Here is a 15995-nt window from a genome sequence, read left to right as displayed (position 1 = left end):
GTGACGTTGACGTGAGCAAGATCCCGCCTAAGATCTTAGTGGGCCTATTTAAGGGGCCCCGCAACGTACTTTTTCAATTCATTCATTCTCTTCTTATCCTTCACCAACCATTGAATGAACAGTGCAAGTTTCGCACTAGAAATCGTCTCATCCCTGCCTGGTCGCCATAGTCTACCGGACGCCTGCAGCCCGCCGACAACGCCACGCTACACAATAGTAACGCCGGTCGAGGTTCGAGAAACAGGCGTCGCAACACAGTGTAATATCAAAACAGGATAACCACGTTGTCCCACATATTACTAGAATAGGCAGTGGGGGAGCTACAACATGGCAGTGCTACGCTGAAAGCCATATTCAAAAGCACCTTGGTTTGTGCTCAAACGTCCCATCCCCTAATTCAACGTGGAACGGTCAGTCATTTCCGCTCGGGCACCGAAAAAAAAAAGAGACTGCATGGTCGCACTTCGCGCGCTGTACGTAATGAATTCTATACGCTGGCCCACCAAAGGTGCCTGAACTGGAAGGGACCTCGTAATGCCATGGTATATAATGGTAGCCACTTCATGCTTTGCACATTTCGGGGACCTGTTTCTCAGCACGACGAGTGTCTGCGGGCGGCCGAAGCGTGCGGTGCATGTCCGGTCAACGCTGCACTGTAAGGACGTCTAAACAGCACAAACGCCGAGCAATGAAGAGAAAGCTATGTGGGTCGCGTCCAACGTTTTTAGATTCCTAAAAAAAAAAAAACGTTGGGTCGCTTAATTCAGCCAACCTGAAAAGTGAACCAGAAGGTCTCCTCCCACTGACCTCTTCTGATCGATCTGGGTGCGACGCCGACTGAGTGCAAGCTTCACGGATAGTTTAGTACCGAATAATGGGCGAGCTCGCTTCCCTTCTGCGGAACACGCAGCCGGCCATCGTTATTGATTGCCCGGCACGAGCCTTAGCATTCATTACCTGCACTGCACGAAGTTGGTGCGACTGAGTGTCAGAGTTACAGAGTCATTAGAGTTACAAAGCGATCCCGCACATACGAGACGTAGTGGACGCTATAGCCTAACGAGACAAAAGTTCGACGCGATCTTCCGGCACGACGCTCGGTGCGTCGGATAGATGGCATGTTGCGATTGTCGAAATCTGTTGGCTGGCAAGCAGAGTTAATGCGCGTCTGTACCTGTGCGGTCGTAAACGACATTTTTGAGCCACTTCTGGCTGCTCTCACAGCTGCCGCGTGGGAGCGTCGATCTCGCTGTGCCAAATGCAGCAATGAACGTCGTCTCTTCGTGGAGAGATAGGCAAAAGAAACGAAAGGCGGAAGCAAATCGAAGCACGAAACACTTAATATTCTGGCCATAACTTGCGAGGCCACAGCGGGAAGGCGGCACACGATTGGCGCATCAGTCTGCCCGCGCGGCGGGGTGCACTGTCCCGACCACGGGCTTCTTCCGAGGCGGGCGACGCGCCCCGCCCGGCCGCCATGTTGACGTCCCGCAGTTGCGCGCGCCGCCGTTAGCGGGACGACGTCCTTGGCCCGGAGAAGGTCACGAGAACAGCAGGCGTCGCAGCGACTTCAGCGAGAACGTAGACTTCGCCGCGAACGTACCTCGCGGAACCGTGTGCGTATCGGGCAGGGGCGTGCTGTACCGTGCCTGCGAGGGAAGCGGGAGAAGGGAAATTGTTGCGTTCGGCGCACAGTTTGCACAGGGCGCGTGGATGAGAGAAAAGGGACGCCATATTTCCGCATTAGGGAATACAGTAAAAACGACGCGAGAAACCTGCAAGCACGCTTCTCCACGCACTTTGTTTGGCCTATACAAGAATGGTGGACCTTAGGCTATAGAGTCGTAATGCGTCAGCGTGCGGGCTGGTGGTGACGTCATTCCTGCCACCGTATACATTGCCCGCACCGCTCACGCCTTCACAAGTCACGCTTCAGCTTTAACAGCGCTGCTAGCGGGAACGCGGCCTTGTTATTGGTTAGGTCAAGTGAGATTTGCGGGAAAGCCTGCATACGCAATTTCGCATATCGTCTAATATCAGGCCTAAAGTATAAATAAATAAAAAGGGTTCGGACTCTTCTAGTTAGTTACGAGGATACTGCGATTTCTCGAGCTCTGCCGCTTCCTTAAGTCTACCAAAAGAGGTGGAACAACGCTATCGGTCACGGGCGACTTGGACGAAAAAAAAAAAAGGATGGCTAGGGAGAAAAAGGCGGTATATGTTCTGCAACGTTACACGGTCACCTTTTCAAGGTTGTCGGGTGTCCTGTTGAACAGGTGCAGCAGGTCGTAACCGCTTTCCTTGGCACCACCGAACCTCCTGAGAAACCCGCGTCCGAACCTTCGGAGCCCTGCACCGTCATGGATCGCAACGTCACAGGTCATCCTACAGACTGCAAGTTGTGTTAAACAACGCCCCGCCCTCTTTTATAAACCACGAGCTTGAAAACTTTCGCCCATACTGCACGACCATGGAGACACAGCGGGAGGGATTAATTAACTATACGCGCTCGCACTGTTTGTTGCCGACCTCCACGGTTACCATGGTAACCGTGGAGGTCGGCAACAGACAGTGCCGCGGTGCATGCCGCGGTGGATCGGTGGCAATGGCGTCGTACTGCCGAGCACGAGGTCGCGCGGGTTCGATCCCCTGCAGACCGCAGCTATACCGCATTTCGACATGGGCGAAATTAGATTGTAGATTGTAAATGACTTCGGGTTGCGAGAATTCACGAGGAGTAAAAAAAAAAGAAAATCAATACGACGAGGAGGGCAGTGGTGTGCTAAAGACAGCGTTGTATATATGCGCCATACTTTCTGTCGTATTACGTCTTTTGTTTCGTGCAGCTTGCCTCAAGGATCCGAAACGGCGTCTCTCATGTGGTTATACTGCCGCTTTGGGACTTGAAACCCTACGAATCAGTCAATCACCTTTACGGTTAAGAAAAAGCAGGCGCGTATGCCGCAATACCTGTCATATAACTTAGACGGGTGGCAGTTTGGGCTAGTTGGTATCCCATATAGTCTGATAAGAGTAAAAGAGCAAAGGAAGACAGGACCGACAAGAAACGGGGACAAGCGCTTCCTAGTGAGCTTAATGGGAAAAAACAAACAAACATGATTATATACATGTTACTAGAAAGCAGTATCACGAGAGAAGGGAGATAAAACTGCATCATGTGAAAACAACACTAAAAATTAAAAAAAAAGATAGAACATGCGACGTGAGCAAATTAACCCCAAAAGAGGAGCTCCGAAAACAGAAACGCCTATCGCAAGAGCCAACATCTGCCAAGAAAGTCAGTTCCTTTTCAGATAATGGCACCTCCAGGAACATATATGACCGCCTTCGGGAACATGCCAACAACGCACGGAACAAGAAAATCAACTTTTTGGCTACACATTGTAATAGATGCGGCTGTGTATGTGGTGGAACACACCGTGGTAATGTCTATGCGCAAGGATGTGATGCAACGGGAGGAGTACGCATGTCAGCAAGCCTTCTGCGCCATTATCTGAAAAGGAACCGACTTTCTTGGAAGGCGTTTGGCTCATGCGATAGGCGTTCGCGGCGATTTGTTTTGTGTTTTTTTTTTTTTGGGGGGGGGGCTTCTGCTTTTGGGTTAATTTGCTCATGTCCGATGTTTGCGGATACATACGCATTGAAGACGTGTGCAGCAGCTGGCTGCAAAAATAGTGACTCGCACATTAAGGAATGGAATGAGCCCGTGTAGCCAAGTTCTCGGACCGTTGCTGCAACTGTCCGTACGTGTTACCGGCATTTCTAGATGTACGCGGCTTTCCTCGAGGATACACAAATTTGCTCATTCGCCTACGTCGTATCGCTAACCTCCTAAGAAAGTGCTTCAGCCCCTGAACATCGGCAAGAGTAAGTTACCGCTCGTTCAACAAGGAAAAAGGGAGCCGCTTCCTGTCATAGTACGTTTGGCGCACTGTATCTAGACAAACCTACACTCAACTGGCACGGAATCTTACGCCCGCTCTATCGCCAACGTGTCAATGAGTGAATGGGCGCACACTTCGATATATGCGCGCCATATACGCTCAATAAATGACGGACTACACCGATAGCGCACGAATGGTCGAAGCTGAACGTTTCGTGACGGTCGAAAGAGTAAGCGAGTTAGTGGCGATAATACATCTTTACTACAAGGTATTACAAGGTACAAAACAGCTACGTTTAAAGCCCTGCTCGCAGCAAGAACAAATCTATTGGAAGTGAGCACACACGCGATTGATTAAGCAGAAAATAATCAGGTAGTGACCGCACTGAAGAAGTCATAAATGTGACAAGCCGCTGCTTCAAAATATTTGCCAATAAAGAACGAAGAGCAAAACACACTAATCCTGATTCATTTCATGAGCGGAAAGTTTGGGTGGCTTGGAATACATATTTCGCCCCGCTTTTAGAACAAGCACGATATACGCTGCTCGCGGCGTTTGGACATGGCTTAATCAGCACTGAAAGCGCTTGTGCATGTTCTCTGAAGCTGTGGCCAGAGCTGCGTTTCGTTCACCCAGTCACCGTCTACGATATCTCCCGAAACAGAGGTTTGCTTACACACCCATTGTAAACGCGGAGGCAACGGTGACAGTTGAGGCAAGTAATGGATGCGTCACCACGTGATCAAACATGGCAGCGCCTATGGGATCGTCGCGAAAAGGGTCAATATGTGGTGGTAGATATGTAAAGTATGGCATATAGTATAGTGTGTATACAAAGTGGTGTATATATATACAATGGTATATATGTATACAATGGTATATATATAGTCCCGTCGGCGTGACAAAATACGTGTATCAGGACAAGTACTCGACACGGTGTCACGTCTTCATTTTTGAATTTAAACCTTAAAGGGACACCAAACGCAAATAATAAGTCGACGTGGACTACTTAACTATAATTCCAGAAACCTCGCAACGCTTGTTTCGTGCCAAGAAAAGAATTAATTAACGAGAAAATTTCGTCTGGAGGGTCCGAAAACCTATTTCGAAATTCAAATCTCCCGCCATCCAACCGGGGGGAGTAGTGACGTTGCATAAGCCATCACCACCGTTTGCTGCCGTCGGTAGTAAAACGGCGCCCGACAGAGGGCGGTACCGAGCCAAGACAGAGCGGTGGATTCGCCGCTGCAGCTGCTTTTTGGTCAAGTGGCGTAGTCCGTTCGGGCATCCCGCGACACCACGTGGAAGTTGAATTCTCTGCTACTTGCAGTTTGTGCGAGTTTCGCGAGACAGCAAAGCCAGCGCAGGACTACGCGATAACGAAACAACTGAAACGCGAAAGCGTGGGCGGTGTGAAGTCGAGTAAAAACAAACCTTTCGATCGCCCGCGTCGTCGTCAGGGGTAATTTCAATGAGTTCTTTTTCTTAAATATGAAATAGAACTGGACAAGTAACATTTTATTTCGTCTTATAATAGAATACAAGGATGTTTCTTGCAACGAGTAGTTGAGTGCTAGTGACAGAATTTAACTGACGAATGCTTTCGTCATCGGGCAAGTACTTACTTGAATGTCCCGGTGGAGTCTCTAATCATGTCATGCATTTAACTCAATTTCTCTGTTATTAAGGCTCCGTTCGCGATAACATTGACGCCTTAGAGATTCTCGAGCACTAATCTATCACTTTAGCTTTATGTATATTGAAAAGACCCCTAAAGGCCCTCCGGAAGAGGGTATTACATAGGTGTGTATGTGGGGCGGGAGGGCGGAGGGGGGGGGGGGGGGCAAGCGAGCAAGCCACGACTTGACATTTGCCGTTAGTGTCCCTTTAACAAGCTGTTACGTGTCACCACCTCGCTGGTTTAAGCTATTCACGTAATACTGGCACTTGTGTGGAGTGGCAAGGTCGAAATGCTATCGCTATGATGGGGTTGTGGTGAAAAACAATAAAGTTTAACACAACTGCACCAAAAAAGTGAACTCTGTCGTCCTCCTCCATTTGCTTAAGGAACGAATGTCCAGTTACGGCACTACGCAGTCCAGGCTAGACAAAGCAATCACATTAAGTGATCGCAGGATGGCGGCTTGAATTGATCCTTACACTATAGGCGATTATGGGAAGCCTTGGCACTGAGCCAACATTTCCACAAGGTTACTTGTCTTCGTCGGGGCTACAGTTGGTTTCCTTAGCAGATTATATATAGCTTCCTAGAGTAAGGTTAGGGCTGTGTAAGGTAGGTGAAAACGTTGAAAAGTAGAGATTAATTGTGACAGTTGGCAAAACGTATTGTTGCACTCGATGTTTTGTTATATGGCTTGAAATCGGCGCCGGAAATCACGAGGGATAAACAGGGAGACATCATTGCGACAACAAGGATGCCTCTCTATTTGTCTGTCGTGTTCTCTGGGCGTCGTTTGTAATCCGTGATGGCCAGATTCAAGTCTTCGGCTTATCTGGAACTGGAAAGCAAAGCAGAGGGCGGGAGTAGGCAACAACAAAAAAAAGATAAAGCAGTGACGTGTGAGCATATAACGTTTGCATATGTTTTTAGTACTAGTACATAGATAAAGGTTCTGGAGAGTTCAAGAAGTGGTTATTAAAAAAATTACGGCAAAAACCATCCTCGATGATTATCTCAGTCGACACGAAGCACTTCTCCCTTGCAGGTGGCTCAAAGTCCGAACGAACTCGCGTACTCCCGGGGAAACACTCACTCGATGACCGCCATATGCACAGGCCATGACACCCCGACGACGTACGAGCGGAACCAGAGGCAGTTCGCCACTTCAGTTCGCTACGCATATACCTCTATCTGCAGCGCCCCTGCACTTTTACGCTGCGCTTCCGCTCGATACTTTCGGGGGATCATAGTTGAACCTGCAAGTACAGGCTTATGCTATGTTCAGACTACTTTCGTAAGGCGCCGATTTTTCGTAACATGCGTAAGCGGAGGCTCAACAAGCGTGTGCGTCTAGTTCAGACTGCGAACTTAAAGGTACCAACGTGCGCAATTCACGCAAAAATCGTGGGTTACGCGCAACGTAGCTCAGCTAGCGCAACCGAGCCACGTGGAGCAAGGAGAGGAGGTGCCAAGCCAGCAGCGGTGCGGGAGAGGGCGCGTGAGAAAGGAGGGCCGAGCCAACGCCGCCTCGGTAGCGCGAGGCCGGTGTTAGATATGGAGCTGTTTCCTGCGATTACTTCGAGTTCCCCAGACCACATCGGATGGCAGCACAGCTAATTGAGGAATGCAGAAGCAGGAAAGTGCATTCCAGAGAAGCGGCCGAGCAAACAAGTTTAAGGCAACAAGTGCGCCGCCGGGATTAGCAGGTGGGCCTCCGACAATGGAGCATGAGCAGCCCTCCCCTTCTCCTCGTTCGAAGTGCATTGCCAGTCTGCGAGGCAAGACCGCAGAAAGCCGCCAGGTGTGACACCGCGACACGGGCGCCTACCATTGGCTGAAAGTGGCGTCATCGGAGCGGACTCTCCTATTGGTCAAACATGACGTGACTTACAGTGCGCGAAGGGTTTATAAGAAGCCTTCCAGAGAGACCTGAGCATTCTGGGATATGCCCTGATTCCCTGATTCACCTCTCTCGAACTTCTTGCCGCGGGCCGCAGCGTCCGAGTTGCTGCCGGCCCGTAATGTCTGTACGTCTGGTACTTGACGCTCACCCCTCTCTTGTATATAATGTAAAATAAACCCTCCCGAGTTTTGTGGTTTTCATCCCGAAGTCCGTCCTCCAACCCCTACATCTGGTTGGCAGCGGTAGGATCGCCTCCGAATGCATCAGCTGGTGGCAGCGCTACGGATAAACCTTCGTGAAGAGAGATCCTAAGGAACCGGGAAGAGCGAAGAAGAGAAAGCCTTCGTCGAAAGAGGTCCGAAGAAACTGGGAGTAGCGAAGAAGGAGCGAGCCTTCGACCCAGGGAGTCCGGAGGAACCGGTAACATCGGACAAATGAACCGGATGGCAGGGTGCTGCAACCGTAAGTGAGCGCGTGGTTTTTTTCCTTATGATTCGCCAGACTCAAAGGTTGTGTGTTCAATTTTGATAGTTCTGGGAATCGGGAATTTGTTGCATTGTGTGTTTGCACAAATTAATTAAGGAAAACAGTTTTAACCACCTGTCGGGGCAGCTGCCATGGATCTTAGAAGGTTGACGAGGTTGGACTTGTTGTTGGTGTGCGACGATTTGGGAGTTGAGGCGGACGAACGGATGAAAACGCCAGCTATCATAAAGGCGATTAACGATAGTGGCAATGATGAGAAAAGCATTGAGCTTGCTTGGGAGGTGATACAGGAGCCACGGGAGCGAGAGCGTCGTGTACGTTTGCGAGAGCGTCGTGAGCTTAGGAGTGAGCGTCAGCGTGAAAAACGCGAGAATGAACGGAAGCAGGAGCTTCAAGAACTTACTCTTAGGTGGGAGCGTCACGGACGTGAGAATGAACGCGAACGTGAGCGAGAGGAAAAGTTTGAGAGAGAGAAGGCAGCACTGATCAAAGAAATACAGTATTGTGATCAGTTAATGGCACAGAGACAACGGCTGTCTGAGAATTCTGTAGATAGTACAGAGCGAAAGAATGAGGAAGCATCTAGCAGATTTTCGCCAGAAGCCGACGAAAAGAGTAGTGCCTGTGAGATTGGCTGCCGATTGATAAGTGAAGGGAAAAGGCTAGCTGCTAACGATGCCTTAGTGGCAACAGAGGCCGTTAAAGGCCGCAAGGAGAGCGACGAGGTGCTGTGCCAACAGATGACTGTAGAGACAGCTAGGCCAGCTGCGAACAATTTGGCACAGTCACCACGTGTGTTCGTCGCTGGTAATGTTAGCGAGGTTGCTAGCGAAGAAAAGGGTACTTCTGACCCGACAGAAGCGAGCACCCATGTAGAGCCAGATGTGCGTGCAGAAGTGAAGTGCGAGCTGAGCGATGCAGTTGAGGGTAATTCTCAGGATTGCGAGCTGTGTAGCTCAAGAGAATACAACTGCATTGTTCAGGGATCGGTGCGGCTCTCCGCCAGTCTAGGTAGCCTAGAGAGGGATGATTCACTTATTAATCATTCGGACTGTGCGCGTGAGACAGCGATCGATACCGACGGGCTGTGTGCCGATTCACAGCGTGAGCTGGGCAATGTAGTAGAGGGCAGTTCGCAAGAGTGCGAGTTGTCTTACTCGAGTAAAGCCTGCTGCATTGTGCCAGAGTCGGTTGAGCTGTCCGCCAGTCGAGGCAAAGAGAGTGTAGATTTAAATGTAAATCACTCAGACTGTGCGGGTAAGAGACCGATCCGGGCCGACGAAATGTGTACCGGCCAGCACGAGGCACGAGGCGACATGAAAGCGAGTGCAAAGAGAAAGCGCCGTAAAAAGAAGCGCGGTAAAGACCGAAACACGGTAACTTTTGTAGCGCCGCCAAAGTTGGCGAGAAACCCGAAAGGGCAGGGCGCGAGGAAAAAGGTGCGGTCGTCTAGGACGATGTTGACGCATCCAGAACGTTCGAGCCACCGGTCAAAGGGGGACCGCGAAGAATGTTCTGCACGGACGCGGACAGAGGGCACGAGGCTGTTAATCTCCTCGTCGTTCCGTAGTTCTTTTCATAGCTCAGCGTGCAGTTCGAAGAAACGCAAGGTGGCAGGACGAGACCAGGTGGGGAGTAGCGACGCGGTCAATCGAGTTCGTGTTGAAAGCGGGGCGCGGGGACGCAAATTGGCAGTAGACCGTAACGTCTTGGGGGAGCTGATAGTGAATCAGCCCTTTTGTTGTCTCTCGGCAGCCAGAGTAGCTTTCAGACCACGTCCACCCCGCGTTCGACTCAAAGTATGAGTCAGACGGAAGCGTTTGGAAAAGGAGGCCTGGAGCGCTTCCGTTGAAATGAAGTGTCTTGTTTTATTTTTGAGCATCGGAAAATTTCGCGATTTGAGACTAGGTTTTCTTTCAATATGTAAAGGTATGAGCTTTGTTTGTGTTTTCGTTTGAGAAGCTCGAGATTTGAAAGATGCGTTTTAAGTAAACATGTAGTCTCGCGAGATGCTCATTAATAAGTAGATAGGCCTTTTTTTGTGTGTGTGAGTAACCTGAAGGTCAAGGTTATTGTCGAAAGGCCTATGGTAAAGCGCGTGTGTTATATAACCTTCTTTCTTTTTAAGTGTTTTGAATTTTCTAAGGTTAAGCGCGTAGTTTTTAAGTGAGTGCATGATTTGCACGGAGAAGCGTTTTTAGTTCCTTTAGCGCGTGTCCTGTGTGGACGGAAGGAAGCAGACTTTATGACTGGGTTGCTAGTGTGTGAGGAGGGCAGCCGTATTCTGACTTCTTTAGTGAGCGTGCGTGGAAAGAGTTAGTAGAAGACTCATCATTTTAAGAGTTCTGCGGAGTGTGTAAGTCCCGCGAGTTTAATTGTTCGTTTACGTCACGTGTCCTGTAGGACTTTCAGGGAAGAAACGTGAGTAAGCGTAAATGAAAAGTTTGCCTGCAACGCAAGTACGCGTTTTGTTTAGTGACCACAAGGCTAGTGCGCTTGTGATTACGTACTTGTGAGGTTGACCAGATTGTCCAGTGGCACCATTACGTGCGATAAGTACGCCACTGCGATAGATTGGAAACATGCTGTTCGTGTAGTTAGGCCACTTAAGTTATGTTCGGCTGTTTTCATTTGTTGTTTGCATCGTCAACGACCCTTTTGTTTTGCAACAACAATAGTAATCTGGTCTTGTCGGCAATCGAGGAGAAATGCATAGCTGTTTGGAAGGGTGGTTACAACTGTTTAGTCAAAATTGGGGAACTAAAAGATCAGGGTTGATTTTGACTCAGTAATAGCCTGGCGAGTCAGGGGTGAAGAGCCTGCGCTTACACGTGGGGCAGCGCTGTGTTGTTTTGTTTGTTTGACGTCTGTTCTCCAGGGCCAAGGATCCCGAAGTTCGTCAAACGTGGCTCGACTCCAGTACCCTGCAGCTTCTATCAGCGTTCCTCATGGCCAGCGAATTGAGTTCACCGGCCATTCAGAACAACCGGGGCGAGGACGAGCTGTTAGATATGGAGCTGTTTCCTGCGATTACTTCGAGTTCCCCAGACCACATCGGATGGCAGCACAGCTAATTGAGGAATGCAGAAGCAGGAAAGTGCATTCCAGAGAAGCGGCCGAGCAAACAAGTTTAAGGCAACAAGTGCGCCGCCGGGATTAGCAGGTGGGCCTCCGACAATGGAGCATGAGCAGCCCTCCCCTTCTCCTCGTTCGAAGTGCATTGCCAGACTGCGAGGCAAGACCGCAGAAAGCCGCCAGGTGTGACACCGCGACACGGGCGCCTACCATTGGCTGAAAGTGGCGTCATCGGAGCGGACTCTCCTATTGGTCAAACATGACGTGACTTACAGTGCGCGAAGGGTTTATAAGAAGCCTTCCAGAGAGACCTGAGCATTCTGGGATATGCCCTGATTCCCTGATTCACCTCTCTCGAACTTCTTGCCGCGGGCCGCAGCGTCCGAGTTGCTGCCGGCCCGTAATGTCTGTACGTCTGGTACTTGACGCTCACCCCTCTCTTGTATATAATGTAGAATAAATCCCTCCCAAGTTTTGGTTTTTCATCCCGAAGTCCGTCCTCCAACCCCTACACCGGTGCACTTCGATCCGTGGCGTAGTGCTACCTTGCCCGACTGCCGCAGAATCTAATAGGGACGCTCCCGAGTAAGCCGCGGTGAATTTGACGTCACCGCTGTCGTCACGCCGCGCTAGGCCTGCTACCTGGGAGGCGCTGGCCGAGCCCGCAGCCGCCAGCGAGCGGGTCCGTGGGGGTAGCGCGCCCATCGGCGACAAACTCGGTGACCTCGGAGGGCCTCGCATTTGACCTTGGCTCCGACTGGGCGAAGAAATGCTTTGCATTTAAAATGGCGGCGCTTGAGATATTTTTAAGAGGTGAGCTGGGAGTGCACAACTATATATATCTATCTATATATATATATATATATAGTACAATATCGTAGCCCACGCTGAACGAGGACTGGAGTGGGAGTGTCATCTCACCGATAAGGAGGATCCAGTAGCGCGCGGGAACAATGTAGGCCAAGAAGCCGGCGCCGAGCAGGATTGCGAGGAACATCCTCGAGACGAACGGGTCGGCGAACACCAACGTGCTGAGGGAAAAGGGTAAACAAAACAGTACAACGCGGGTCGAACACACATGTACGTACGTACGTACGTACGTACGTACGTAGGTATGTATGTATGTATGTATGTATGTATGTATGTATGTATGTATGTATGTATGTATGTATGTATGTATGTATGTATGTATGTATGTATGTATGTATGTATGTATGTATGTATGTATGTATGTATGTATGTATGTATGTATGTATGTATGTATGTATGTATGTATGTATGTATAATGGCGAATTTCGTGCTAATATGTTTTAACAACACGGTTACTAAATCATGTAAAACTTTATATGCATCACATACAGATCATTCAGCCGGAGTTCCCATATAAATTGCGCACAAGGTCCAGAACGCGTGCAATTACCTGTTAGCAGGTTTTAGTTCGTCGTACGCACTGCGGTCTGCAACGCAGTACAACGCAAGCTGTCGTGAAGTTTGTAAACGGGTACCTCAAATACGCGAATACACAGACGAGATCGGGAAATTGAAGGGTTAAATACTTGGACAAATGCAAAGCTACCATTCCCAAAGCTTAGGAATGCACAAGCGAAACGTTTTCCTCGGTTTATAATGTTTCGATTCGTGTGGTGGTTTTGCAGTATCGGCTACCCTGGCCCGGTAGCACTACAGTTATGTCGTTGTGCTGCAGAGCACGAAGTCGCATGCAGGTTCTGCAGGATCTCCCGGCCATATATAATTCAGCCAGGCAACATCTTCAGCATATCACTACAGCTTGTATCTCTCTATGCAGCTATATATCATGCACGAAGCTTTCAGAAAGGACGGAACATTCTGCGCGAATAAGACCAAGTGCATGTTGTTCGAAGTCTTTAGCTGTCACCCATTTAATTAAGGTACTAGCCAATTTTTTTAATTGTTCGAACCGTCACGATGCCATCTAGAGAGAGTAGTTTAGAATCACACGAAGTGAAAATGACAGGTTTCCGGCAAGGTACAGGTGCTCCCAGAATAATTCAGAACGCTGGACGCGCAGCTGCTCGTCGGCGGAGCGCGCCGGCGGATAAATACAGGCAAGATTTGCGCATGCGCGGTCACCCTAGCGAGCAAGTTTCGCTCCCTAGTGCATCTAGATTGGCGTTGCCTTGCTCCAAGAAGGTAGCGCTAGGTGCCCTTTAGCGTTGTGCAATGGGGGCTGGGCGAATGAATGTCTGTAGCACAGCATGCATGCACCGTTATCTACAAATAAAGGCTCCTGCATTCCTTGCAGCGCATTCTCTCCATGGTCTGCATCCCGTCTGGGAGATAGCAATGCTTTGCGTGATTACGTGCTAGTGGGGCGGCTTGGCTACAACGGCAAAGCTGCCTTATTTTTCCACCGTGTTAGCCTGTCCTGCGAAGTATTAGCTCTTAGTAAAATATCTCACTACCCGTGTTACTACTAGCTTCGCAATACGAGGACAATTTCCACTATTACATGACCCCTCTTAACGGGTGTGTCTGCGATAGTGGCAATAAAAGAGTTCATAAAATGATATAACGCCGCACATTCATCAAGGCCAATTTATGTCAATCAAGGCCAATTTAGTCACTTCATGCAAAGGTCACTCTAATGAACTCTTCACGACTCTACTCATTTATTGACGCACCCCGTTACGTGGTTCGTATATATTGTGCGCCAATCAATCACGGAATCTGGACCACTGGTAGCGAGTATCCTTACGTATTGATCGCGAGTCGGCGTTTGTTGGCGAAGATACAGATTTTTTTTTTGCTCAGAGGAAATATACAATGATAATCCAGGGTAGGCTGTGTGAGATGAATGCAGAAAAGTAGTAAGGAGAACATAGTAAATCTAAATAATAGGAAGAACACGGGGTTTATTTTTTCCACAGTAAAAAAAAAAAGAATCGAAACGTAACTGTTTCGTCTAAAGCGATTGGCGTGTTGGGCTATCAATGTCTCCCGAATGCGCCGTCCACACCAAGCGCAGCTTGTACGCGGCGTGGAATTGACTCGTAGAGCGCATCGACGAAGTCCCTCCTCTCACCAAGGCGCTTCCACTCGCGCGTTATGGCGAGCCAGAGCTCGTCGGCACTGGCCCCTCCCAGATTCAGCTTGGATAAGCTTTCTTTCATCATGCCCCACACGTTCTCCATAACATTGAAGTCTGCATCTTTCGGAGGCCAGTCAAGAACGCGAACCCCACGTTCTTGAAGAAGTTTTGCCACAGCTCTGGCGGTGTGCATCGGGCTCAGGTCTTGCTGGAAGAAGTAGCAGCCATCTTTATATCACCCGTCCAGCGCGTATGGCAATAGGTGGTAGTCCAGAATGTCACTGTAAGCTTCAGCTGTGGACGATGGGGACAGTCGGATTAGCGGACCGAGGCCCTCTTTGCTAATTGCTCCCCAAACGTTGACAGTACAGCGGCCGCTGCTGTGGATCTCCGAAACATACCCAGGCTCGTATCTGCACGAAAAGAAGGGAATAGATAATGGTCTTTTCAGATGAAATACCTTTTGCGCGTCCGAAGAATTTGTGCTTAAAAGATCAGAAAGAAAATGAAAATACCTGCAGTTATATGGTCTCCATACAGCGGCGCTCTTGGTCCCATCTAGATGAAAACGTCGATTCATCTGAAAATATTATTTCCTTCCATTCTTCAGTCGTCCAGCGCTCATACGCCTGCAAAACTCAAGGCGCAGGCGTTTTTGGTGCTCCGTAAGGTGTGGCTTTTGTGCCGCGACAAATCCACGGAGACCAGCCTCTCGCATGCGCCTTCTAATTGTTTCCTCACTGGCTTGCAGGTTGAGGGCTGTCTTGATCTGGCGGGCGCTCTGAAAAGGATCAGCAACGGCTGCAGCAACAATAAGAAGATCGGACTCTTCCGACGTGCATCGGTGTCGTCCCGATCGTGCTGCATCTTTGAGTCGGCCATCTTCATCCCTGTAGGCTTGGATTATTCGGTTGACCGCACTTATAGACTTTCCTGTGAGGCGGCATATCTCACGTTGAGGTATACCTTGGGAACTGAGCTTAACTATATTTCTCCGCACATTCATCGGCACTCTTTTCGGCATGTTGCCTCGATTGGAATAGGGCGGAATTCGCGTAATTGTCGTTGTTTAAATATGTTCGTATCCCCTTATCAATCGAGCCGCCGATATCATCACGGTTGCATCAGACGAAAGCGCCGCCCTTTGCCAGTGCCAGTCACGGTAACCTACCATAAATATTTTTAGCAAATGATAAATACAGCCCCCACGAAAAATGAAAAAAAAAAGGGCCAAGCACGCGAACATGCAGACACGAGCGCTCACGCTCCAACTCGAGTGCATGCGCAGACCCAGCTTGTCACAGACACCACCGGCCCAGCCCCCCTTGACAAAGCGTTAAGAGGCACCTAGGGCTACCGTTCTGGAGCAAGGCAACACAAACTAGATGCACTAGGGAGCCAACCTTGCTTGCTAGGGAGACCGCGCACGCGCAGACCATGGTACTACTTCTTCCACGGGTGCGCTCCGCCGGCGAGCGGCCGCGTGTGTGGCGTTCCGAATTATTCTGGGAGCGCCTGTACATATCGCGTGTTCATTTTTTTTTTCAGCCGAAGAGAGCAAACCCGCGAAATAGGAGTGATACCACGTGACTACGCGCACGCGCGCAATGAGATAGCAGTGCGCGGGCGAAGCGTATACCTTGGGGATCGCTTCACTACACAGTTGGCAAAATGATACGGAAACTCTGAAATCAATTTGCGAAGCCTGGCACGAAGCCTAAAATTTAGGTTAAATGCTATATATTTACCATGCGCGGCCAACGTTAAAGCCGCATTATATTCACGGGCATCGGGTTGTTTCGCGGGGCACGTACGTCCCATAATTTTGGGCGTTGTCTTCTAAGGTTGAAGTTGAAGTTTATTTTCACCAGCAAC

General features: G+C 49.6%; 1 protein-coding gene across 2 annotated transcripts in view; it reads right to left on the bottom strand.

Moving 5' to 3' along the window:
• Positions 1–1322: 1322 nt before the first annotated feature.
• The window catches only part of LOC135921303 (multiple C2 and transmembrane domain-containing protein 1-like), a 59417-nt gene continuing 44744 nt past the window's right edge, over positions 1323–15995 (bottom strand). The window contains exons 14-16 of one of the 2 annotated variants that reach the window (XM_065455624.1): positions 11972–12081; positions 2244–2350; positions 1323–1649 (exon numbers count right to left, since the gene is read on the bottom strand). In XM_065455624.1, coding sequence (XP_065311696.1) covers positions 1542–1649; positions 2244–2350; positions 11972–12081 — 325 coding nt within the window. In that variant the 3' untranslated portion in view covers positions 1323–1541. The remainder of the gene's footprint in view (positions 1650–2243; positions 2351–11971; positions 12082–15995) is intronic. The other variant, XM_065455625.1, reaches the window with a different exon arrangement.

The sequence above is a fragment of the Dermacentor albipictus genome, chromosome 1 (assembly GCF_038994185.2).
Source record: "Dermacentor albipictus isolate Rhodes 1998 colony chromosome 1, USDA_Dalb.pri_finalv2, whole genome shotgun sequence".
Taxonomy (NCBI): Eukaryota; Metazoa; Arthropoda; class Arachnida; order Ixodida; family Ixodidae; genus Dermacentor; species Dermacentor albipictus.
Note: the sequence above shows the minus strand (reverse complement) of the source record. Positions and strands in the feature narration are given on the sequence as shown.